A 26,392-nucleotide genomic window follows, 5' to 3' on the forward strand; every position below is an offset into this window, starting at 1 on the left:
AAGTATTCAGACCCCTTTACTTTTTCCACATTTTGTTACATAACAGCCTTGTTTTAAAATTGATTAAATTGTTTTTTTCTCTCATCAATCTACACACAATACCCCATCATGACAAAGAAAACACAGGTTTTTAGAAATATTTGCAAATGTATTAAAAATAAAAAACAGAAAAATTACATTTACATAAGTCTTCAGACCCTTTACTCAGCACTTTGGTGAAGCACCTTTGGCAGCGATTACAGCCTCAAGTCTTCTTGGGTATGACGCTACAAGCTTTGCACACCTGTATTTGGAGAGTTTCTCCCATTCTTCTCTGCAGATCCTCTCAAGCTCTGTCAGGTTGGATGGGGAGCGTCGCTGCACAGCTATTTTCAGGTATCTCCAGAGATGTTAGATCGGGTTCAAGTCCGGGCTCTGGCTGGGTCACTCAAGGACATTCAGAGACTTGTCCCGAAGCCACTCCTGCGTTTTCTTGGCTGTGGGCTTAGGGTCGTTGTCCTGTTGGAAGGTGAATCTTCGCTCCAGTCTGAGGTCCTGAGCGCTCTGGAGCAGGTTTTCATCAAGGATCTTTCTGTACTTTGCTCCGTTCATCTTTGCCTCGATCCTGACTAGTCCCCAGTCAATGCCCCTGAAAAACATCCCCACAGCATAATGCTGCCACCACCATGCTTCACCGTAGGGTTTCCTCCAGACTTGACGCTTGGCATTCAGGCCAAAGAGTTCAATCTTGGTTTCATCAGACCAGAGAATCTTGTTTATCATGGTCTGAGAGTCCTTTAGGTCCTTTTGGCAAACTCCTGTCATGTGCCTTTTACTGAGGAGTGGCTTCCATCTGGCCACTCTATGATAAAGGCCTGATTGGTGGAGTGCTGCAGAGATGGTTGTCCTTCTGGAAGATTCTCCCAATCAAGTTGTAGAAACATCTCAAGTATGATCAATGGAAACAGGATGAACCTGAGCTCTATTTCGAGTCTCATAACAAAGGGTCTGAATACTTATGTAAATAAGGTATGTTTGCAAAAAATTCTAAAAACCTGTTTTTGCTTTGTCATTATGGGGTGTTGTGTGTAGATTGATGAGGAAAATAAATAATGTAATCGATTTTAGAATAAGTCTGTAACGTAACAAAATGTGGAAAAAGTCAAGGGGTCTGAATACTTTCTGAATGCACTGTATATATTATTTTTCTTCTGATTCTTCAAGGGGTGCTGCAGCACCCTCAGCACCCCTACTTCCCGCGGTTATGGGCGACCACCTGTGCTAATTAGCTCTTTAGCATGCTCAGAACACCTGTGTGTAAGCGTAACTCGGGAAGTGTAGTTTCGTCGGATGGAGGCACCCATAGTTGTATGGATTCTTTCCATATATTTTGAAAGCCGTATCGCACGCGATGATTATTGAAGTTTCTAAACGTTAAAACACAGCGTCGGGATTGTAGTTGTGGGCGAAGCTAATGGATGAAAACTGTAGGGAGAAGGCAGAATGCCACCTAGAGTATGAGAGCTAACCTAGACCTAATAAGCATAAGAATACATAAAGCACACAGGAACTTCTCTTTGTTCGTTTTATTAATCTTACATCCAAGTAAAATGTAATCTTACATCCAGTAATTTAGGTATGTGTTTGCAGGATACCACAGGGGCAATATTACTTTTCCACTTACCCCTCCCAAGCTTAGACCTGATAGTGTGATCTGCTTATAACACTGGAATATGACATTTGGAATTTGGCACATTCATGTAGAGAATACTGTACCTTCCCTTTATTGGAGTCACTTAGCACATCTTTTTTAGAACACATCTCAAAAAAGTGAATCTTCTCCCATCACTTTCTGCAGAGAGAAAAATAAATACAATGTTCTGTAAACAAGCTGTCTTTTCTTACAAAATAGTGGTAGGAGATCTGTTTCAATACTTTATATTACACATTCTGCAACTTTCCAGGGCCAATTAACCACCTGAAAAAATCTGGGTGTTGTGGTACTACTGTCCTTATAGACCTGATACAGCACTGCATGGTCTGTGTGTCTTTCTGGATGAGGTCCCCACTGCAGTGTAGAAATTGCTTAATGGTTCGTCATACTCTGTTCTCCAACAGGGCTTCGAAGTCTGGCGAGCAGACCAATTTGTGTTTGATGTGTCCCAGCACTGACAAGTCACCAGTCCGGCCCTCTCCTGTTCCAACTGACACCAGCTCCTAATGGAATTAGAAGGGGGGGGGGGGGGGGGGCTTGTCAGACAATGACATACAAGACAAACATAAAATATGTTTACATACTGTACAACTATAAAACTACAGAGAAGTGAAGATTTAAAGGGAAATTCCACTCATTTCAACATCAAGTTCATCTCCAGCACCACCCCCAACATCAACATGAAAACGTCAGGTTTCTATGTTTTGTAGTAAAAAAGATGGAAGATAAGTGTTTCCAGTGACATCATCCAGAGACTCTGTCATCATCATCTGGTGTGCATCATATGATTTTAACCAACTATGAGCAGCCAAAGGTTGTGTTCTCTCTGACCTGGAGGAAAGCACATGAGGTTCCCAGAGCCACATCTAGTGTGACATGCCCCAGTATGAGCTGCACGCGACCAGACTTCCGCACCAACAGCCGTCCCACCAGACCCTCCTGCAGGTCCCTCAGATGGCAACTGTTTTCCTCCTGCTGCTCCTCCTATTCCACAGAGGACAGACATGCAAACTGATCGTATACAGTGAGGGAAAAAGGTATTTGATCCCCTGCTGATTTTGTACGTTTGCCCACTGACAAAGAAATTATCAGTCTATAATTTTAATGGTCGGATTATTTGAACAGTGAGAGACAGAATAGCAACAACAAAAAAATGAAAAACGCATGTCAAAAATGTTATAAATTGATTTGCATTTTAATGAGGGAAATAAGTATTTGACCCCCTCTCAATCAGAAAGATTTTTGGCTCCCAGGTGTCTTTTATACAGGTAACGAGCTGAGATTAGGAGCACACTCTTAAAGGGAGTGCTACTAATCTCAGCTTGTTACCTGTATAAAATATACCTGTCCACAGAAGCAATCAATCAATCAATCAGATTCCAAACTCTCCACCATGGCCAAGACCAAAGAGCTCTCCAAGGATGTCAGGGACAAGATTGTAGACCTACACAAGGCTGGAATAGACTACAGCCCATCGCCAAGCAGCTTGGTGAGAAGGTGACAGCAGTTGGTGCGATTATTCGCAAATGGAAGAAACACAAAAGAACTGTCAATCTCCCTCGGCCTGGGGCTCCATGCAAGATCTCACCTCGTGGAGTTGCAATGATCATGAGAACGGTGAGGAATCAGCCCAGAACTACACGGGAGGATCTTGTCAATGATCTCAAGGCAGCTGGGACCATAGTCACCAAGAAAACAATTGGTAACACACTACGCCGTGAAGGACTGAAATCCTGCAGCACCCGCAAGGTCCCCCTGCTCAAGAAAGCACATATACAGGGCCGTCTGAAGTTTGCCAATGAACATCTGAATGATTCAGAGGAGAACTGGGTGAAAGTGTTTTGGTCAGATGAGACCAAAATTGAGCTCTTTTGCATCAACTCAACTTGCCGTGTTTGGAGGAGGAGGAATGCTGCCTATGACCCCAAGAACACCATCCCCACCGTCAAAAATGGAGGTGGAAACATTATGCTTTGGGGGTGTTTTTCTGCTAAGGGGACAGGACAACTTCACCGCATCAAAGGGTGAGAACCTCCTTCCCTCAGCCAGGGCAATGAAAATGGGTCGTGGATGGGTATTCCAGCATGACAATGACCCAAAACACACGGTCAAGGCAACAAAGGAGTGGCTCAAGAAGAAGCACATTAAGGTCCTGGAGTGGCCTAGCCAGTCTCCAGAACTTAATCCCATAGAAAATCTGTGGAGGGAGCTGAAGGTTCGAGTTGCCAAACGTCATCCTCGAAACCTTAATGACTTGGAGAAGATCTGCAAAGAGGAGTGGAACAAAATCCCTCCTGAGATGTGTGCAAACTACAAGAAACGTGTGACCTCTGTGATTGCCAACAAGGGTTTTGCCACCAAGTACTAAGTCATGTTTTGCAGAGGGGTCAAATACTTATTTCCCTCATTACAATGCAAATCAATTTATAACATTTTTGACATGCGTTTTTCAGGATTTTTTTGTTGTTATTCTGTCTCTCACTGTTCAAATAAACCTACCATTAAAATTATAGACTGATCATGTCTTTGTCAGTGGGCAAACATACAAAATCAGCAGGGGATCAAATACTTTTTTCCCTCACTGTACATAGTAGCCTTGCTCTCTGAACCACATAGAGGCTGCTGCTGCCTATTGAAATCACTGGCCACTTTAAGAAATGGAACACTAGTCACTTTAATCATGTTTACATATCTTGCACTACTCATCTCATATGTATATACTGTATTCTATTCTATAATATTCTACTGTATCTTAGTCCATGCCGCTCTGTCATTGCTTGTCCATATATGTATATATTCATAAATTCCATTCCTTACTAGTTTTGTGTGTATTGGATATATGTTGTGAAATTGTTAAGATATTACTTGTTAGATATTACTGCACTGTCGGAGCTAGAAGCACAAGCATTTCGCTTCACCCGCTATAACATCTGCTAAACACGTGTATGTGACAAATAACATTTGGTTTGACATATTTAATACCCGAATACCTACTTGAGATTCAGTTTTCAAAAGAATGGACTGTCCATCCTCCGACTGCATCTCTGTCTTCACTGGCCTGACCTCTTGGGTTGGCGGCTGCCCTGGTAGGGAGTCAGGGAGCTGGATGAAGAACAGCTCCTCTTCTTTGCTCTGACTCCAGCTCTCTAGCAGCTCAGGTAAAACCTCAGGCTCAGGGAGCGGAGGGGGTCTGAAAGTGGGTTCCATCTTCTTTACCTCTGGAGCATCTTCTGGCTCCTGTTTCACTGAAGAGGGAGGGAGACACATGGCAAGACATTTGGAGCCCATAGCTTTGCCATTTTGTTTCATTTTAACTGACATGGATTATTGTTACCTTTGACTGCATTTGTGCCATCCATGACCTCACTGTCCTCTTCAGTCTTGTCTGGTTTGAAGGAGGCTCTCTCAGTCACATCACTTTCCTCCTTGAATCCCCACCCTGACACAGCCAGGGGCAGCTGAACAGGACAGCTCCTTACATCACTCCTTAGGTGAGGGTCGTCCAGGAACTGGTGGAAATTAGTTGCAAATTACTTATAAGTAAGTGGGCAAGGAACTAGACAATAAATGTACAGGCCGACAGCATGATGAGACATAGGTACATGGAGGACTCACATTGTCTCGTTCCAGAGCGCGCAAAATTTCTTTGGTCTCTTCCTCTGTCTCCCTCTTCTCCTTCTTGATGTTGATGATGGGTGAGGGACCCACACTTGGTGCATCTCTCTCACCTTCATAGCCACCTGATTGGAGCACAGGAAGAAACTCAGGGGTTAAAACGCAAATCATGATACATCAATATGGTCTACACAAAATATTACACCATATAACACAATGTTATGGAATCCCAGCTGAATGAATGACCCGGCCGTACCTCTTTTCTTAATCATCATCTCTGCAGGCCCCTGTTCAAAGATGGAGTGAGACTGGATGACCTCTGGACGTCCCCGGCCCCGACCCCTACCACCTCGCTCACGACCCCGATCGTTCTCTCTCCTCTCCCTCCTTTGTCCACCCTCAACCTTCTGCCTATGGTAGAATAAAGTCAAACTCTGTCATCAACATATCGTCATTCCTAAGGTCAAGTATGTGCTGGAAAACATTTCAGAATCATGCATTGTATTTCCATTTTTGTCATTTAGCAGACTTTCAGTTAGGCAATTCATCTTAAGATGCACTATATACAGTATATACACAAAAGTATGTGGACACCCCTTATTTCAGCCACACCCATTGCTGATAAGTGTATAAAATCAAGCACACAGCCATGCAATCGCCATAGACAAACATTGGCAGTAGAATGGCCTTACTGAAGAGCTCGGTGACACCTTCATAGGATGCCACCTTTCCAACAAGTCAGTTCGTCAAATTTGTGGGATTATTTAAGACTCTTTAAAGAAGGTACGGTTTCAGACGTTTTCGGAAGATGGGCAGGCACTCATTCCACCATTGGGGTGCCAGGACAAAGGAAGAGCTTCATATATCGTCACAGACTGAACAACTGAACTTACTCTTCTTTAGCTTTGCGGCCAATAATGTTAGGGGTGAAGGTTTTCTGAAAGATAAAACATGGGAGTCAAGATTTACTTAGTTAAACAAATACAAAAGTGCTGGTGATAGACCATTACAAACACTGAATACAATTAACTGAGCCTACCTTTTTTACACCTCCCAGGGTGAGGTCTCTGGAGCGCATGGAAGGGAGGCGGCCAGGGGAGATAGTAGCTGGTAGCCGGCGTCCCATCACCAAACCCCTGCCACTCCGTCCGGGCGTGGCCGGAGTGTGAGAAGGGCCACCAGGGTCACTTGAGCCTTGCTCAGCCATCCTGGACAAAGCAATTAAGAGATTATATTTTTAAAAAAAGCTAAACAGATGACAACTATCCACACAGCTTTTTTCAAGAAGTCTTCATAAGAACACCTACACCCCTCCGTATTTATTTGGATAGTGAAGCTAAAATGTGTAGATTTGACTCTATACTCCAGCATTTTGGATTTGAGATCAAATGGTTCATATGAGGCGATAGTACAGAATGTCACCTTTTATTTGAAGTATCATACCCACCAAAAAATTATATCCTCTCACCATTACCAATAACAGTGGAGGTTACAATATTTTAGGGGGTACGCTCATTGTTCCTCTAACTTTCTCACTCATCATTATTCTGGATTCATTCATATCATGGTACATTGTTTCCCCTATATTAATTTAGCAGCGGCAGGCCACTGGGATGGTAAAACGTTTTTAGTGTAAACTTAAACAACTCAAACCAAATATAAAACTAGACAGTCAAGGATAATCTAAAATTCCCCAAATATCATGGCATGAAGCCCCCATTGATTTTGTTATCATGTTTGAGTCACTCAGATGGTATAAGATGGCATAAGCTATGGCAAAGTGTGTAGAATTGCAGGAAATTAGCTTTAGAACTGCAATTTTTTCTCTCAGCCCCATTACCAAATTTGCAGAATTGCAGGAAACTAGCTCTAAAACTGTAAAAATCTTCTCTCAGCCCATGGCAAAAGTAATGATGTACACTGAGTGTACACAACATTAGGAATACCTGCTCTTTCCATGACATAGACTGACCAGGTGAATGCAGGTGAATGCTATGATCCCTTATTGATGTCACCTGTTAAATCCACTTCAAATCAGTGTAGATGAAGGGGAGGAGACAGGTTAAATAAGGATTTTAAAGCTTTGAGACAACTGAGACATGGATGTGTGTTATGATGAGTTTCTGGGGTTTCAAGTAATTGAGAATGTAAGGATATTTTTAGACACTTTGTAAAAAGTTAATGAAAATGTTTTATTAGTCGGTACCTGGTTCGATACAACAAGGACAGAGCTTTGCCTCTTGCTATTTCGAACTGACTCGAACAAAAGATCAACTCTCCCTCATATACCCTCGGTTACCAGTTTATTCACATACATCTGGTACCCATCATGGGCACTCCCTTTCTTTGATGTTATTACTATTTACCCCCAAGTCATATATCCTGTCCATCAATCATTTCTAAGATCAGCCTCAGTAATCTCCTTTGACATAAGGAATGCAGACTTTGTGGCACCAAGCCACTTATCTCCTAACTCTAACCTGGTCCACACGATACTATGACATGACATCATTACAATGTGTATGTGTGTCATTCAGAGGGGGAAGACAAAATATTTAAGTGTCTTTGAACGGGGTAAGGTAGTAGGTGCCAAAAACACTGGTTTGAGTGTGTCAGAACTGCAACGCTGCTGTTATTTTCACACTCAACAGTTTCCTGTGTGTATCAAGAATGGTCCACCACCCAAATGACATCCAGCCAACAGGCAGGCCAGTGGTTGAAAACAGGTCACTGATGAAAGAGGACAAAGAAGGCTGACTTGTGCAGTCACAGACGGGCTACAGTTAGTCAACTGACAGTCCAGTACAACATTGGAGCCCAAAGATCCATAAAAGAATGCACAACTCGTCGTACCTTGACACAAATTGGGTATGGCAGCCCATGACCTTACAGAGTTCTACTTCTTTCAGCAAAAAACAAGAAACTGCGGTTGCAGTGGTCTAAGGAATGAAAACACTGGACAATGGAGAATTGGAAAAACATTGCCTGGTCAGATGAATCCCAGATCCTGCTGTTTCATGCTGATGGGAGGAATAGGGTATGGAGAAAACCACATGAATACATGGGGTGTGTTTTCATGGCACACATTGGGCCCCTTGATAAACGTGGAGCAACGTTTGAGGTTGAAGGAATTTTCCGTAGAGCTCCGAGACAGGATTGTGTTGAGGCACAGATCTAGGGAAGGGTACCAGAAAACTGAGCAATCGGGGGAGAAGGGCCTTGGTCAGGGAGGTGACCAAGAACCCAATGGTCACTCTGACAGAGCTCCAAAGTTCCTCTGTGGAGCTGGGAGAACCTTCCAGAAAGGCAACCATCTCTGCAGCACTCCACCAAAATCAGGCTTTTATGGTAGAGTGGCCAGATGGAAGCCACTCCTCAATAAAAAGGCACATGACAGCCCGCTTGGAGTTTGCCAAAAGGCACCTAAAGGACACGCAGACCATGTGAAACAAGATTCTCTGGTCTGATGAAACCAAGATTGAACTCTTTGTCCTAAATGCCAAGCGTCATGTCTGGAGGAAACCTGGCACCATCCCTACGGTGAAGCATGGTGGTGGCAGCATGATGTGGGGATGTTTTTCAGCGGCAGGACTGGGAGACTAGTCAGGATCGAGGGAAAGATGAACGGAGCAAAGTACAGAGAGATCCTTGATGAAAACCTGCTCCAGAGCGCTCAGGACCTCATCAACCAGGCAAGAAGGAGCAACCGTGCAACTGAGCAACCGGGCAAGAAGGACCTTGGTCAGGGAGGTCAGGAAGGTGACTAAGAACCCAATGACCACAGAGTTCCTTGGCTGAGATGGGAGAACCTGCCAGAAGGACAAAAGTCTCTACAGCACTTCACCAATCTGGGCTTTATGGGAGAGTGGCCAGACGGAAGCCACTCCTGAGAAAAGGCACATGACGGCACGCCTGGAGTTTGCAAAAAGGCACATGAAAGACTCCGAGCATAAGGCAAAATATGATTTGGCCTGAATGCAAAGCACTATGTCTGGAGAAAACCAGGTACAGCTCATCACCCGTCTAACACAATCCCTACCGTGAAGCATGGTGGTGGCAGCATCATGCTATGGGGATGCTTTTCAGCGGCAGGGACTGGGAGACTGGTAAGGATAGAGGGAACAATGAATGGAGCCAAATACAGGCAAATCCTTGATGAGAACCTGCTGAGAAAGTGCAAACAACCTTAGACTGGGGGCGAAGAGTTACGTTCCAACAGGACAATGTCCCCAAGCATACAGCCAAAGCAACGCTGGAATGGCTTCAGAATATTTTTTTTGAAAGTCCTTGAGTGGCCCAGCCAAAGCCCAGACTTGAATCCCATTGAAAATCTGTGGAAAGACATGAAGATTGCGGTTCACCGCTGCTCCCCATCTAACTCAGAGCTTAAGAAAATCTGCAAGGAAGAATGGTAGAAAATCCAGATGTGCAAAGCTGATACAGACATAGCCTACCCAAGCCAACTAAAAGTTGTAATTGCCACCGAAAGGTGCTTCTACAAAGTATTGACTCAGGGCTGTGAATACTTATGTCAATGAGATATCTGTATTTTATTTTCAATACATTTGCAAAAATGTCTAAAAAACATGTGAGGGAAAATGTTGTGCTTTTCTAATAACCAATTAAACTGGGTACATGCAAGTGACTGATTGATCATTCCTGGGAGGAATCCTCACTATAAGTATAAGCAATTTGGCAGTACGCCCAGATCATTGCTTTGACCACCGAAAGGGGTATCTCAGTTTCAAGGTCTCAGCTTGGAGAGAAGAAGCCTAGTGAGGTATTGGTCGGTCACATGCAGGAACCAAACGTTAATGATGAATAATGAATAATGGAAATCATGCAAATATAACTTGTCTGTGTAAGCAGTATATAAGAGAACTAACAGGACTGCCCCGGTGGAGCTCCAGACCGACGTGTACTAAGTTTGTTGGAACCTCTCCAGCTTGCTGATAATAAAGAATGATTCATTTAATATTGACTTCAGGTGTCCCTGGTGGTAATTTCCATGACACGTTTGCACTTTGTCATCATGGGGTATTGTGTGTAGATGGCTGAGAGAAAAAAATTGATTTAATCAATTTTAATTTCAGGCTGTAACAACAAAATGTTGAATAAGTCAAGGGTTTGAATACTTTCTGAAGGCACTGTCGCTTATACAGAGCTAGCCCTTGATCATGACTCTCAGTTCCATTACATTACACATAAGAGCCATTGGACAAAGGCGTCTTCTGTACAGGGGAGTTTTGTTAAGAGCCCCGACGCTCGGCCTGAACATTAACATGAATCGCTTGTGGTACGGTTTTGGAAGCATTAGGATCTTATCTTTCATATCAGCGAGAAATAATTTTCAAGAAAACAAAAAGGTTAAATTAATACACACCTTTATAGGGTTAGGGTTAGTGTTCCCACACGGCCATATCTACATGTTACAGCGAGTGTTTACGGAAAACAGAGGCACCACCTGTGCTAATTAACTATCTAGCATGCTCCGAACACAATGTGCTGTCACTGAAAAATACTGTTGGCTGCAACTATGATAAAGTCAGTAAAAACAGTGTACACTAAGTGTGTATTTTGCATGTGTGAAATTATTATGATGTGATGTGAAAGTAAAGGGCTTTATCATAGGCGATGCATCCATAAGGCTAGGGGAAGCGAAGCTTTCCATAAAGTAAATTGCCAAAATTATATAGCCTAATTAGCCTACTCCTGTCTATACATTCAAAATAGGCTACTAAAGCATGATTTGTCCACAGAGGATCATTAGATTATTAAAAAATGTTTAAAGTTGAAATCGTATTGCCTACAGTCGGAAGGAAAGACAGCGTGCAAAATTTGGTCAGCGCAGGTGGCAAATACCAAATAGATGATTGTTGAGTTGCGACTGTCAGTGAAAAGTAGAGGCCCAGCCAGGCATATCACAATATTTCAAAATACAATCGCGGGAAACCATAGTTTGGAAAGCAAACGGCTATTGCTGTAAAAATAAGAAAATGAAAAGACTAATCTGTATTTTAGTTAGGCTTTCAAAATTCTCAACTTAATTGAGCGAACAACAGTACAGCCAATCTTATTGGCACCAGCGGAGAGCATCGGCCATATCCCCGGTGAGTGTGACTGCGCATATTCACTCTTTATCATTGTTGGATCAGTGGCACTTAAAAGTTTGTTTTTGGACAATAATTTCCTTCTCCAGTTTAGATGGACGGCAGAGTGTGAATTACACCGAGACATTTGCGGGGGGCTCTCTATTGGGTGCACAAATCTTCTTTATGGGCCTAATAGTGAAGATGTCATTTAACGGTAAAAACATTGAACTTAAACCCTGTAGGAATCCTGGATCTTGGAAAATGTACTTTTGCCGTGAAAACAGTTCTCATGGGCACACACATTCTAAATAATGTAAGTCTATGCCATTGCAAAATCGAACCCTTCTAACCGAAAGGCCTACTGTAAATAACTTATAGCCTACTTGGATGGATTGGATACACATTGGTGTCTAGTGACATTGTCGACCATCATCAGCTGATCCAGGAAAGCTAACAAATATTGTTAGAAAATAATTAAAGCTAAAAAAAATGGTCCACTTGTTGTGGCCACGTACAGCACGGCGAACACCAATTGAGTATCACAGTATGAGTCATAATACCCATAAAACCTAGCGGTCAAACAAGGAAATGGTACAATCGTTTTTCCACCATAATATTTTCCCCATAGGGGATTTTAGAAACACTTAAAATAAGGGCTGTGTTTCGTGTAGGCTAACCCTGGCATGACATTTTGATAACCATGTAAATCTCTCTCAAACAAGGTGAACTTTACCAATATTTTCAGCTCCATTTACTCTGAGATCCAAAAGGGAGCTCAGCTGAGGCCGAAAGTCAGCACTACTGAGTGGACAGCACCGCTTTATAGAATTTATACCATTCATGAACAGGGAGATGATTTGGGCAGCCACGTAAAAATACATGGTTTAAACCAGTGGTCACCAACCGGTCGATGTCCAAGGCATTCCTAGTTGATCACCAAACATTTCTGTTAAAAACCCAACAATAAAGCCTTGCATTCCAATTTTTTTACATTTGTGTTGTGCCGTTGGTGGTAGGTGCCCTTGATTCAGCAGCCTTAGTGCCAGGAAGGCAAAGTGTACCCATTTTGAACCATTTCATGTGTCTGAAGGTAGAACTCCGCCCATAGAGCAAATCAAGTGCACCTATAGGCCTACCACTGGCAAATCAGATAGCTCAGATCACTGTGTCTGCACAGTTTCCTCGAGCCATAGACTGTAAAAAGAAACCTTGAACACACAGCAAAGTTGATACTGTGAGAATTCAAAACTTGTAAAATCGTGACGAGAGAGACTCAACGAATACAGCAAAAAGATGCTGTTTTTATTAGTAATTTCATGTTTAAGTTGATATTCAGCACTGTCAACACTTTTATAAGCCATAAAATGTGCGTTCTCCCTACTTTCACTCACACTACAACCAGCACTGCAGCTGCAATGAAGGAGCATAGCAAAGTGTTTTGATAAGCTTGTGTTATTATTAGTGGCCTGTGTCTTTTTTTTATATCGAGGAATATTTAACTTTCTCTGGTTATAGGAGTAACAACATTGGTGCGTGAGGCAGAAATAATGCAGTGCGACTTAAGTTTCGCCCATCAGCTGGAAGACTGTGTCCCCTTTTCTTAGCGGCGGGAGGGAGAGAGGAGGTACGGTGAGTCGGGTGAGAGGCAGCCTCACCGCTGCTCCCTCCCTCCCCTCAGACTGACCATCAGATGCAGGCCATCAGTACAGTAAAACAAAATGTGAATTATTATGCTCACTCAGCTGTGCCTCACACAACAAATGATCTATTAAAAAGTGTGATCATATCGAAAATATTTTCAATTTCTAAATGGTCTGAGAAGAACAACATTGGCAGGGCAATTCAAGCAAAGCCAATATGCAGTGATAATGTATTGGACCTATAGCCTACTGCACAAACCTCATTGCTACAGAACTGTTTTTAATTGGTTAATGTTGCATAGGCTTATGTTTTTTAAGTCATGTTTAAGAAAAAAATTAGCGGTAGATCTCGACTTGCATTTTGACTCAAAGTGATCTGAACTCAGAAAAGGTTGGTGACCACTTGTTTAAACCATGATGGAGAGGTGGGGGTGTTCGTTTCATTTGGAAGCTTGTATTTTCATATTTACCACTGTAAAACATATTTACCACTTCATTTTAAAGAAATAGCAGAATGGTTAAATTAGCATTATTTAGAGATCCCCACTAAAGTTTGACTTTTGTTGCATTTAGTGGTGCCAATGTCTCATTCAGGGGAGCTGACCCCCCCACCCGGCTCCCCTGTAATTCGCACACTGGATGGACGTCATATTCTATTTGTGTCTCCTCTTCTCATAGGCCTATTATATGGACAACCCTGTAATTTGTCTAAATTAAAAAAACATTCTGCTATTGTCTCATCTCCAGTCATATAACATGTACTAAAATTGCATGAAATATGTTTATAAAAAGGCCAAATTGTTTCTGTGCAAAGAAAGAAGAAACATATCTGATATAGCCTAGACCTACTCTACGCATACGCTACAGTGCCTTCAGAAAGTATTCACACCCCTTTACTTTTTCCACATTACGTTGCGATACAGCCTGAATTTAAAATTGATTAAATCGAGATGTTGTCGTCACTGGCCTACCCCATAATGTCAAAGTGGAATTATGTTTTTTGAAATGTTTACAAATTAATTAAAAATGGAAATATGAAATGCCTTGAGTCAATAAGTATTCAACCCCTTTGTTATGGCAAGCCTAAATAAGTTCAGGAGTAAACATTTTCTTAATAAGTCACATAAGTTGCATGGACTCACTCTGTGCAATAATAGTGTTTAACATGATATTTGAAGGACCTCATCTCTGTATCCCACACATACAATTATTTGTAAGATCCCTCAGTCGAGCAGTGAATTTCAAATACAGATTCAACCACAAAGACCAAGGATGTTTTCCAAAGCCTCACAAAGAAGGCCACCTACTGGTAGATGGGTAAAAATAAAAAAGCAGACATTGAATATCCATTTGAGCATGGTGAAGTTATAACACTGAACAAAAAAAATATATATATATAAAGTTTTGGTCCCATGCTTCTTGGCTCAAATAAAATATACCAGCAATTTTCCATAAGCACAAAAAGCTTATTTCTCTCTTTGTTTTGTTGCACAAATTTCTTTACATCCCTGTTAGTGAACATTTCTCCTTTGCCAAGATAATCCATCCACCTGACAGGTATGGCATATCAAGAAGCTGATTAAACAGCATGATCATTAACAATGTTCCCTCTAATATTTTTCAACACTGAGCAAATTTCAGGTCTGCTGAATGCAAACTTGAACCTTGTGAAATTTCAGTGCAACTTCCGACTGCGTTTACTGTGAACACTGAGGCTGTACCCGCTTTCATTTACTGTTTTAACAGTGGCCATGTAAGCTACTGTGGCTATTTGATCATAATGTAGGCCTACCAGAGTGGTCTACCATGAAAAAAAATGGAGAAAATAAATCACATAACATTTTAACATGGAAATAGTGGTTCTATCATTCAGCCTAGAGAAAAACAATGTGTTGTGTTCAAAGTAGGCCTACATTCCATGAGACTTTTGAAAGAAACATGCACGGCTTGACATTAACCTGTTTATCCACTTGTCCTTCAGACAAGGCGGTGGCTGACCATTATGTTGTGTTGTTTGATGCAAGAAACCACTTTACAAAATAAAATTATTATTCCCATACCATTATTACAGAGAATCAGACGAATTATGCTACCTTCTGCCTATTGGCTACTTAGCTTATTCAAGCCTGTCTCAAAATACAGTGGGTATCGGTACCCCCTATATACAGTGGGGGAAAAAAGTATTTAGTCAGCCACCAATTGTGCAAGTTCTCCCACTTAAAAAGATGAGAGAGGCCTGTAATTTTCATCATAGGTACACGTCAACTGTGACAGACAAAATGAGGAAAATAAATCCAGAAAATCACATTGTAGGATTTTTAATGAATTTATTTGCAAATTATGGTGGAAAATAAGTATTTGGTCAATAACAAAAGTTTCTCAATACTTTGTTATATACCCTTTGTTGGCAATGACACAGGTCAAACGTTTTCTGTAAGTCTTCACAAGGTTTTCACACACTGTTGCTGGTATTTTGGCCCATTCCTCCATGCAGATCTCCTCTAGAGCAGTGATGTTTTGGGGCTGTCTCTGGGCAACACGGACTTTCAACTCCCTCCAAAGATTTTCTATGGGGTTGAGATCTGGAGACTGGCTAGGCCACTCCAGGACCTTGAAATGCTTCTTACGAAGCCACTCCTTCGTTGCCCGGGCGGTGTGTTTGGGATCATTGTCATGCTGAAAGACCCAGCCACGTTTCATCTTCAATGCCCTTGCTGATGGAAGGAGGTTTTCACTCAAAATCTCACGATACATGGCGCACGATACATGGCCCCATTCATTCTTTCCTTTACACGGATCAGTCGTCCTGGTCCCTTTGCAGAAAAACAGCCCCAAAGCATGATGTTTCCACCCCCATGCTTCACAGTAGGTATGGTGTTCTTTGGATGCAACTCAGCATTCTTTGTCCTCCAAACACGACGAGTTGAGTTTTTACCAAAAAGTTATATTTTGGTTTCATCTGACCATATGACATTCTCCCAATCCTCTTCTGGATCATCCAAATGCACTCTAGCAAACTTCAGACGGGCCTGGACATGTACTGGTTTAAGCAGGGGGACACGTCTGGCACTGCAGGATTTGAGTCCCTGGCGGCGTAGTGTGTTACTGATGGTAGGCTTTGTTACTTTGGTCCCAGCTCTCTGCAGGTCATTCACTAGGTCCCCCCGTGTGGTTCTGGGATTTTTGCTCACCGTTCTTGTGATCATTTTGACCCCACGGGGTGAGATCTTGCGTGGAGCCCCAGATCGAGGGAGATTATCAGTGGTCTTGTATGTCTTCCATTTCCTAATAATTGCTCCCACAGTTGATTTCTTCAAACCAAGCTGCTTACCTATTGCAGATTCAGTCTTCCCAGCCTGGTGCAGGTCTACAATTTTGTTTCTGGTGTCCTTTGACAGCTCTTTGGTCTTGGCCATAGTGGAGTTTGGAGTGTGACTGTTTGAGGTTGTGGACAGGTGTCTTTTATACTGATAACAAGTTCAAACAGGTGCCATTAATACAGGTAACGAGTGGAGGACAGAGGAGCCTCTTAAAGAAGAAGTTACAGGTCTGTGAGAGCCAGAAATCTTGCTTGTTTGTAGGTGACCAAATACTTATTTTCCACCATAATTTGCAAATAAATTCATTAAAAATCCTACAATGTGACTTTCTGGATTTTTTTCTCCTCAATTTGTCTGTCATAGTTGACGTGTACCTATGATGAAAATTACAGGCCTCTCTCATCTTTTTAAGTGGGAGAACTTGCACAATTGGTGGCTGACTAAATACTTTTTTCCCCCACTGTATAGCCTCGTTATTGTTATTTTATTGTGTTAATTTTAGTTTATTTAGTAAATATTTTCTCAACACTATTTCTTGAACTAAATTGTTGGTTAAGGGCTTGTAAGTAAGCATTTCACAGTAAGGCCTACCTGTTATATTCGGCGCATGTGACAAATACAATTTGATTTGATCACTGCCCCTTTCAGGTAAAATAGCTTTTTTTTGTCTGACTTGCTTTTCAAAGATGGCTAGAAATGTACATGTTTTGTGCTCTTGTAGGAAGCAATCACTCCCACATTGCTGACTACAAATTAGCTATAACTGGGATAATAACTCACTAACTAGCAAAGAATATGAACAAATGTGCACACGTGGCTACATGCAGCTCTCGCTTTGATCTCAAAACAAGCGCATAATAATTGCGACCGCTCATGCTGTAAAACAGTCCAGTTCAAAGTGAATGGCACAAATCCATATATGGCAATGGTCTATTTGCATATAGGCCTACTGCAGCTCTGATTGGTTATGGCACATTGGTCTGTGTAGAGTACGGGCCTGAGTCGTGCCTTTCAATGCAATAGAATCCTACTCCAATGCGCTCTGCCTACATCAAAATCTCTTGCATAGTTCGTTTTCTTTCGGGATGTTGATTTGGAAGTGGCTAATATTGCGTTGATTCGATCACAATTCCCACAGTAAAGGGAAACGTTGATAGTATTAACTGACGGGGAAAACTCTAGAAAGTTGAGTGAAGTTCAATCTCCTGCTTCCTCTCCGTGGCAGTCCCTGGGGAGCTGAACAGTCATCATTACACAGGTGCACCTTGTGCTGGAGACAATAAAAGGCCACTCTAAAATGTGCAGTTTTGTCCCACAACACAATGCCACAGATGTCTCAAGTTGAGGGAGCATGCAATTGGCATGCTGACTGCAGGAATGTCCACCACAGCTGTTGCCAAAGACTGTTCATTTCTCTCCAATATGCTGCCTCCAACGTCGTTTTAGAGAATATGGCAGTATGTCCAACTGGCCTCACAACTGCAGACCACGTGTAACACCGCCAGCCCAGGACCTCCACATCCGGCTTCTTCACCTGCGGGATCGTCTGAGACCAGCCACACGGACAGCTGCTGAAACTGTGGGTTTGCACAACCTTAGAATTTCTGCACAAACTGTCAGAAACCGTCTCAGGGAAGCTAATCTGCGTGCCCGTAGTCCTCACGAGGGTCTTCACCTGACTGCAGTTCGGCGCCGTAACCAACTTCAGTGGGCAAATGCTCACCTTCTATGGCCACTGGCACGCTGGAAAAGTGTGCCCTTCACGGATGAATACCGGTTTCAACTGTACCGGGCAGATGGCAGATAGCGTGTATGGCGTTGTGTGGGCGAGCGGTATTTCATTTTCAATACATTTGCAAAACATTCCCCCCCCAAAAATCCCTTTGACATTATAGGGTATTGTGTGTAGATGGGTGAGGGAAAAAATATATTTAATCCATTTGGAATTCAGACTGTAACAACAAAATGTGGAATAAATCAAAGGGTACACATACTTTATGAAGGCTTTGTATGCGCTGCGCCATTCATTGACCTGTCTTTTTTTCTAACAGTGATTGAGTTATATTATTAGCCTAAATTATGACTATCCAATCTATTCATCACATTACGAATAGTAGGCTATCTTACATAAATCAGCAAATGCATTGATGCATGGAATGCTTTATTATAAAGGTGCATTTTTATGGCGAAAATTAACATCCCCAAACTTGAAACTCACGCGCCGCCTATGGCTTTATGTTTCTAGAACCGTATCACAATTGAAATAATCGATTTACGTTTACGTTAAGTATTTTGCTGCCAGCGCCAGTCTACCTCTTGGACCTTAAGGCGTAACTGTAAAGTAAGGCTCCTTAAAAGTACATATTGGGCTAATACAGAGGGTGCCTTTAATTTGTCTTTGATAACAAATTCGTCAAGCTTTACAGAGCCTTTGTTAGGACATTGGTAGCTAACATGAGATAATCAAGAAGTTACTGTCAACACATGGCATCAATACATGCTGGTTACATTAACTATCTAGCTAGTTAGCTAGGACTCTGACAATGCGTTTTCGATATGGTTGCCTTATTAAAATTACCTGATTGCTTCTTTAGATGTTCACCAAACCAAGAGTATTGCGTTAAAATTGAATGCACCCCTTCTATAAGCAAAACCGTGGCGATTTCTTACGTCAGTGGTCACCTAAAAAAGTCTGCATTATCTGCTGTACAGCGCCATGACAGCTAGACGTGACATTCTTGTGTTTTTCCTAGATCAAACGTGCGCAGGATTCTTCTTCTTCTTCAATAATATTATGGCGGTCGGTTAGAAGTGCATGTCACCACCTACTGTACTGGAGTTTGTAAGTCAACCACCAGTGCTGCTAACTTTTGAAGATACCGAAGCTTGGAGTGATATTTTATATTGTGAATGTCATTGACTCCACCCATAGCCGGGGGGTTTGGAGGTCCCCCCCCCCATAAAAAAAAATCAGTTTTAAAGCTCATTTCATACAATTCTACATATTGTCACATGGCTTAGGCCTTGACCTGGGTGGGATACAAATGTTTAAAAATCACAGGTCAGGTGTATTCACGATTATTTTAAAGTTGAATACACACCCGATGACTTGGTTTTAAATTACCTTGAGATTATTTGGGCATGGGATTTAGAGTATGCTAACTGGGGGACATTGAATTGCATTGGTTTTCGGTTAGAAAATGCTAATATTAATGGTAGCCATAGAATGGATTGCAGTCTATAAGAATCCAACTTGTAAATATATAATTAATTTGGGTGAACTATCCCTCTAAAATAGGACCTGCCTAGAGGTAGTTCTCCAAGAGGGTTGACCACCCACCTGGTTTAAATATGTTCATGTGACATTTGACATTCTACGAATTACTCCACATTTAAGAAAAATCAAATGAATATCAATCTTCAGGTGGTTGAGGCTGATTTACAAAACCTTTCCATCATCTTACTCTACATAAGCAAGATCTTTTGCAATTATGCCTACCGTTTCTACCTAGCAGCGTGTGCACAATACTAACATGACCAAAACATTTTTTTTTGTCAAGGGGCATTGCAATATAGCATATTCTCATTTTATGACTTACAGTGAGGGAAGAAAGTATTTGATCCCCTGCTGATTTTGTACGTTTGCTCACTGACAAAGACATGATCAGTCTATAATTTTAATGGTAGGTTTATTTGAACAGTGAGAGACAGAATAACAACAAAAATGTTATAAATGTATTTGCATTTTAATGAGGGAAATAAGTATTTGACCCCTCTGCAAAACATGACTTAGTACTTGGTGGCAAAACCCTTGTTGGCAATCACAGAGGTCAGACGTTTCTTGCATCATGTGCATTCTTGCACACATCTCAGGAGGGATTTTGTTCCACTCCTCTTTGCAGATCTTCTCCAAGTCAATAACGTTTTTTTGGCTGATGTTTGGCAACTCGAACCTTCAGCTCCCTCCACAGATTTTCTATGGGATTAAGGTCTGGAGACTGGCTAGGCCACTCCAGGACCTTAATGTGCTTCTTCTTGAGCCACTCCTTTGTTGCCTTGGCAATGTGTTTTGGGTCATTGTCATGCTGGAATACCCATCCACGACCCATTTTCAATGCCCTGGCTGAGGGAAGGAGGTTCTCACCCAAGATTTGACGGTACATGGCCCCGTCCATCGTCCCTTTGATGCGGTGAAGTTGTCCTGTCCCCTTAGCCGAAAAACACGCCCAAAGCATAATGTTTCCACCGTCATGTTTGACAGTGGGGATGGTGTTCTTGGTGTCATAGGCAGCATTCCTCCTCCTCCAAACACGGCGAGTTGAGTTGATGCCAAAGAGCTCGATTTTGGTCTCATCTGACCACAACACTTTCACCCAGTTCTCCTCTGAATCATTCAGATGTTCTTTGGCAAACTTCAGACGGGCCTGTATATGTGCTTTCTTGAGCAGGGGGACCTTGTGGGCGCTGCAGGATTTCAGTCCTTCACGGCGTAGTGTGTTACCAATTGTTTTCTTGGTGACTATGGTCCCAGCTGCCTTGAGATCATTGACAAGATCCTCCCGTGTAGTTCTGGGCAGATTCCTCACCGTTCTCATGATCATTGCAACTCCACGAGGTGAGATCTTGCATGGAGCCCCAGGCCAAGGGAGATTGACAGTTATTTTGTGTTTCTTCCATTTGCGAACAATCGCACCAACTGTTGTCACCTTCTCACCAAGCTGCTTGGCGATGGTCTTGTAGCCCATTCCAGCCTTGTGTAGGTCTACAATCTTGTCCCTGACATCCTTGGAGAGCTCTTTGGTCTTGGCCATGGTGGAGAGTTTGGAATCTGATTGATTGATTGCTTCTGTGGACAGGTGTCTTTTATACAGGTAACAAGCTGAGATTAGGAGCACTCCCTTTAAGAGTGTGCTCCTAATCTCAGCTCGTTACCTGTATAAAAGACACCTGGGAGCCAGAAATCTTTCTGATTGAGAGGGGGTCAAATACTTATTTCCCTCATTAAAATGCAAATCAATTTATAACATTTTTGACATGTGTTTTTCTGGATTTCTTTGTTGTTATTCTGTCTCTCACTGTTCAAATAAACCTACCATTAAAATTATAGACTGATCATTTCTTTGTCAGTGGGCAAACGTACAAAATCAGCAGGGGATCAAATACTTTTTTCCCTCACTGTAGCCTATATTCAACACTGTACATTAATGCTTACAAAAATGCATAGCCCTCATGTAACTTTTTTATTTATTTTATTTATTTTCAAAGACACACGCTGACATCAGATTTCAAATAGCCTAATTACGCCAGCAAAATTGGTAAGTGAAATAATACAAAAGTATGGGGAATAACAGTAGTGTTCTTGCTGAGATAAGCACACTAAGTAATTATTCTATATTTTAGCCCATTGTAGGGGATGGGAATTGTTCTAATGGCTTACATCAGCTATTGTGAAACACCAAATACATTTGATAGAATCTCCTGAAGACAAGATGACAGCCTAAATCTGCCCCTACACCCAACCCAAATTATCTTTCAAGGTAATGTTACACTAGAATCAGTTACACATTTGTGTTCACAATCTGTTTTAGCAAAATAATGTTCATAATACAGTTAGACAAATCAGGTCACCCTACCAAAATTCATGCTCAACGCTGCATTTTAGTTGTTACAGCCTAATGAACCTACTGCTAAATTGCCAATGAACAAACGAGGCTATGGATCTGGGCTAATGCAAGTGAATCACTAGTAGTAGGCTATATTATCACATGCTGTCATAAGGAAGAATTCCTAGACAGGGACAGGAGTGCCAGCCAGGGGCGGATTTAGTGATTTGGAGGCCCCAGGCAGAGGCCCCCCCACCCCTCCTCAAAACATTTTTAATGTGATTTATAGTATATACATGTAATTTAACTGTAAAAGTGTATTACCTTTTAACCTTTTCACATGTGAGTTCCAAATATCTCTAACGGTCGCCCCAGCGTGACTTGTTTTATGCACATGATGTCAGAATGCACTCACTGTTCCAAAATGTGATTGTTACGCAACAGGACAGTTAACACGTGCTGCCTGCTAATTATCTATAGGCTATGTTTCAACTTGTCAATTTTTAATTATTTTCTAACAAGTTGTATTTTCTAACAACAGTTTGAATTGAGGTGTGTTCCGCCTCCTCATTAATTCACATAGAAGTAGCCCATTTCAGTGTTTCGGACAATTTATGTTTGAGGCTTTACTGAGACGGACAAACTTCCCTCTTCGAGGAGAGCCCTTCGCCAATTTTTCCGCACAGTCTTGCACGAACTGGCACATTTTCTGGCTGGCACTCGCATTGCCTCAATTGTTGTTTTCCTTACAAATAATAACTTTGGACATGTGTGCGTTCCTATCAAAGTAAGTGCCTTATTTTCTGTATATTGTGCTGTCATTTCTATTATAGCATACAGTATGTATTTATGTACACTACCGGTCAAAAGTTTTAGAACACCTACTCATTCAAGGGTTTTTCTTAATTTTTACTATTATGAAATAACACATATGGAATCATGTAGTAACCAAAAACGTGTTAAACAAATCAAAATATATTTTATATTTGAGATTCTTCAAATAGCCACACTTTGCCTTGATGACAGCTTTGCACACTCTTGGCATTCTCTCAACCAGCTTCATGAGGTAGTCACCTGGAATGCATTTCAAATAACAGGTGTGCCTTCTTTAAAGGTAATTTGTGGAATTTCTTTCCTTCTTAATGCATTTGAGCCAATCAGTTGTGTTGTGACAAGGTAGGGGGGGTATACAGAAGATAGCCCTATTTGGTAAAATACCAAGTCCATATTATGCTCAAATAAGCAAAGAGAAACGACTGTCCATCAGGGGCGGTGTGTTCATTAGGGCGATATGGGCGACGCACTGCCAAACGGGAAAAGGAAGGGATTTTTTTTCTAATCAATTATATCACGGCAACAGTAGTTATCAGTGTTCTAATCTAGACGTCTGATCTGCCACTAAATGTCCAATCAGGCTAAAGTCGTGCTTCAAATGGCCCCGCCCCTTTTGGGGCGATTTCAGTCAGGTTGAAAATCGCCCCAGAAGTCTCATAGACTCAAATGTAAAATCTTTTTTTTTCAAATATCAGAGCTTTCAATACAATCTCTATGGGTTTCTGAGGGCTTGCACTTACGCGCTTTCGTCATACGTAACTAAGAAAAGAGCGGGTAGCAGCGTCAATCAATTCACTACTACTGTCAAAATGGCTAGCATTCAGTGCAACTCGATTGTCTCTTTGAAAGAAGTTCCTTTTTGTCGGCGAACAAATCAAGATAAATTGGCAACGAAACAATTAGGACCTCCCAGACCAAATTTAATAATTCAACAGGTTTCTATTAAAGGGGGAAAGTCCTACACCCGAGGATTTTCCAAAAATTGGTACGAACGAAAAATCTGGCTAGCAGGCTGCGATGTAGCTAATGCAGTTTTCTGCTACCCCTGCTTACTCTTTCACCCTGAAGGCGGCACGGCAGACAGCACCGCTTGGACAGCGACTGGTGTAACCGACATGCACCATCTTTCAGAAAAGATTAAGAAACATGAGCTGTCAAAGACCCACATGGATAGCTGTTTGAGATTGTCTGCTTTGGGGAGAGTGAACATTGCCACTCAACTGGATGAGGGATACAGGCTAGCTGTCCGCCGCCACAACGATGAGGTTAGCAAGAACCGCCACATTCTCAGCCGGCTAATCCAGTGTGTGAAGTTTTGCGGAGTGTTTGAGTTAGCTTTGCGAGGCAAAGATGAAACTGAGGGCTCCACCAACCCTGGTATTTTTCTTGGACTTGTCAACTTTGTGGCACAATTAGATGAGGTGTTTGATGACCATCTTAAAAATGCTAAAGTTTTCAAGGGCACATCAAAGACCATTCAAAACGAGCTACTGGAGTGTATGCTAGCGGTCATGAGGGAACATATTGTGGAGGAGGTGAAGTCGGCGAACTTCGTAGCTATCCAAGCTGACGAGACCACGGACGTTTCTACACAGACACAGCTGGTGCTTGTGCTGAGGTACATAGATAGCAACCACAAAGTGCAGGAGCGCTTTTTTGAGTTCCTTCCCATCTCGGAATCAACCTCAGTCTCAATCGCCAGTGTGCTTTTGGAGAGACTGAACAGTCTTTTTGCCGACGACGAGAAAGTCAAACTCATTGCGCAAGCTTACGATGGAGCCAGTGTAATGAGGGGAGAGAAGGCTGGTGTGCAGCAAAAGGTGCGTGAACATTTCAAGAATGCCCATTACGTGCATTGCTATGCGCATCAGCTGAATTTGATCATGCAGCAAGCTACTTCTCGCATCAAAAAAGTGAACATTTTCTTTTCCGATCTGAGCGGGATTGCAACTTTTTTTTCCCGGTCACCCAAACGCACCAGCATTCTTGACCAGACTGTTGCACGAAGACTGCCCAGACCTTCATCCACACGGTGGAACTTTAACAGCAGAGTCGTGAACACTGTCTACGAGAATCGAGACGACCTCATAGAATGTTTTGAAGCCATCCGGACGGGTTCATTGGGTTCATTTGACCAGCCCACCGTGAGAGAGGCATCTGGCTACGTGAGGATGCTACATGATGAAGATTTTATTTTTTTCCTGGGGCTTTTTCACAAAATCATGCCCCACGTTGACATTCTGTACCAGAAGCTACAGAAGAAGGACATCGATGCTGTCTTTATCAAACGTGCCCTCGACAGCTTCACAAGCAGTGTGCAGGCCATAAGGTAAGATTAAACAATATCATTTGATCTTTCTCAAAGCAGAGCTTTATTTGAAAATGTATGCATGAAAGGAGACTGCATTTGTGTTTGAAATTACATTATTCTCATTATATATGGCCAGTGGTGTAATCTATCTTATTTTATATACTATGTGTACTGTACAGTGGTGCTCATAAGTGTATGAACACATTCTAAAGTTGACTAAAAAGAGGAATAACTTTTTTTTTAAATCATCTTTTGGAAATTGATCTTAATGACTTAATTAAAAAAGTTGGAAAATCCAACCTTTAAGGACACCAATTTTATTTTATTTTTTATTCCTCTTTTTAGTCAACTTTAGCATGGGATCATAAGCTTATGAGCACCACTGTATACTGTACTGAACATCCAGGCTATGTGAGACACAAAGGCTAACTTAAACACTAAAGACTTTATGCATCCCTGCCCATTTTAAGTGGAACTGAAGTATTTGTACTATACATGGATACATTGCATATACCTGTGCATCACATAGACAACAATACTGTACAAAGCCAGCAAACACATTGGTCTGTTTGCCTTCAGGGACTCCTCTCAACAGCAGCTGCAAGAAGCAACAGGAGCCAAAAGACCCAGAACAGCTTTGAGAGAAGAGGAGAAGCAGAGGCTGTCTGAAGAGGTCTGCAACACCATCCTGGATCACACCAAAGAAAGGTTCTCTTTCTCTGGCCACCTTGTGAGTGCTACCTTACTGCAAGCAGACATGTTTGAAAGGTACTGCCATTCATTTCCTGATGAGGCTCTGAATGCCACTGTGAATGCATACCCCATGCTGAGCAAGGCAAAGCTCAAGACAGAACTATCTCTGATCTATGAGAATCCTGAATTCAAGGGCTGCTGTGGTGCACTGGCACTGTACCAGGTTCTCATGAGCTACAACCTCCAGGAGACGTTCTCTGAGACTGTGACTCTGTTGAACATCCTCATAACTACTCCCATGACAACAGCTGAAGCTGAGAGATGTTTCTCAACTTTGACACGAGTTAAGACATTCCTGCGAAATTCAATGGGCCAGGAACGTCTGAATGCACTGGCCATGCTTTCCATGGAGAGGGAACTAGTCCTCAGCATGCCTGATTTCAATGAGAAAGTCATTGACCGCTTTGCTGTATTGAAACAGAGAAGAGAACAGTTTCAGTACAAGTAATGTAGCCTCTCTCTCTCTTTGTCCCTCCCTGTCTGTCTCTTTAACACACACACGCCCAAATCAGTTCACAGTTGTTGTTGTTT

General features: G+C 42.1%; 1 protein-coding gene across 1 annotated transcript; it reads right to left on the reverse strand.

Moving 5' to 3' along the window:
- Positions 1-1,552: 1,552 nt before the first annotated feature.
- Positions 1,553-19,112, reverse strand: LOC311141369 (DNA-directed RNA polymerase III subunit RPC4-like). The gene is made up of 9 exons (XM_084176669.1): positions 18,939-19,112; positions 6,348-6,516; positions 6,202-6,245; positions 5,565-5,719; positions 5,309-5,433; positions 5,028-5,202; positions 4,688-4,938; positions 2,525-2,677; positions 1,553-2,196 (listed from the first exon to the last, which is right to left on the reverse strand). Exons 2-9 carry the CDS (start codon positions 6,513-6,515, stop codon positions 2,077-2,079), a joined length of 1,191 nt encoding a protein of 396 aa, XP_084032795.1. The 5' UTR covers position 6,516; positions 18,939-19,112; the 3' UTR covers positions 1,553-2,076.
- Between the last annotated feature and the right edge of the window lie 7,280 nt (positions 19,113-26,392).

The sequence above is a fragment of the Coregonus lavaretus genome, assembly GCF_964263955.1.
Source record: "Coregonus lavaretus genome assembly, chromosome: 14".
NCBI classification, from domain to species: domain Eukaryota; kingdom Metazoa; phylum Chordata; class Actinopteri; order Salmoniformes; family Salmonidae; genus Coregonus; species Coregonus lavaretus.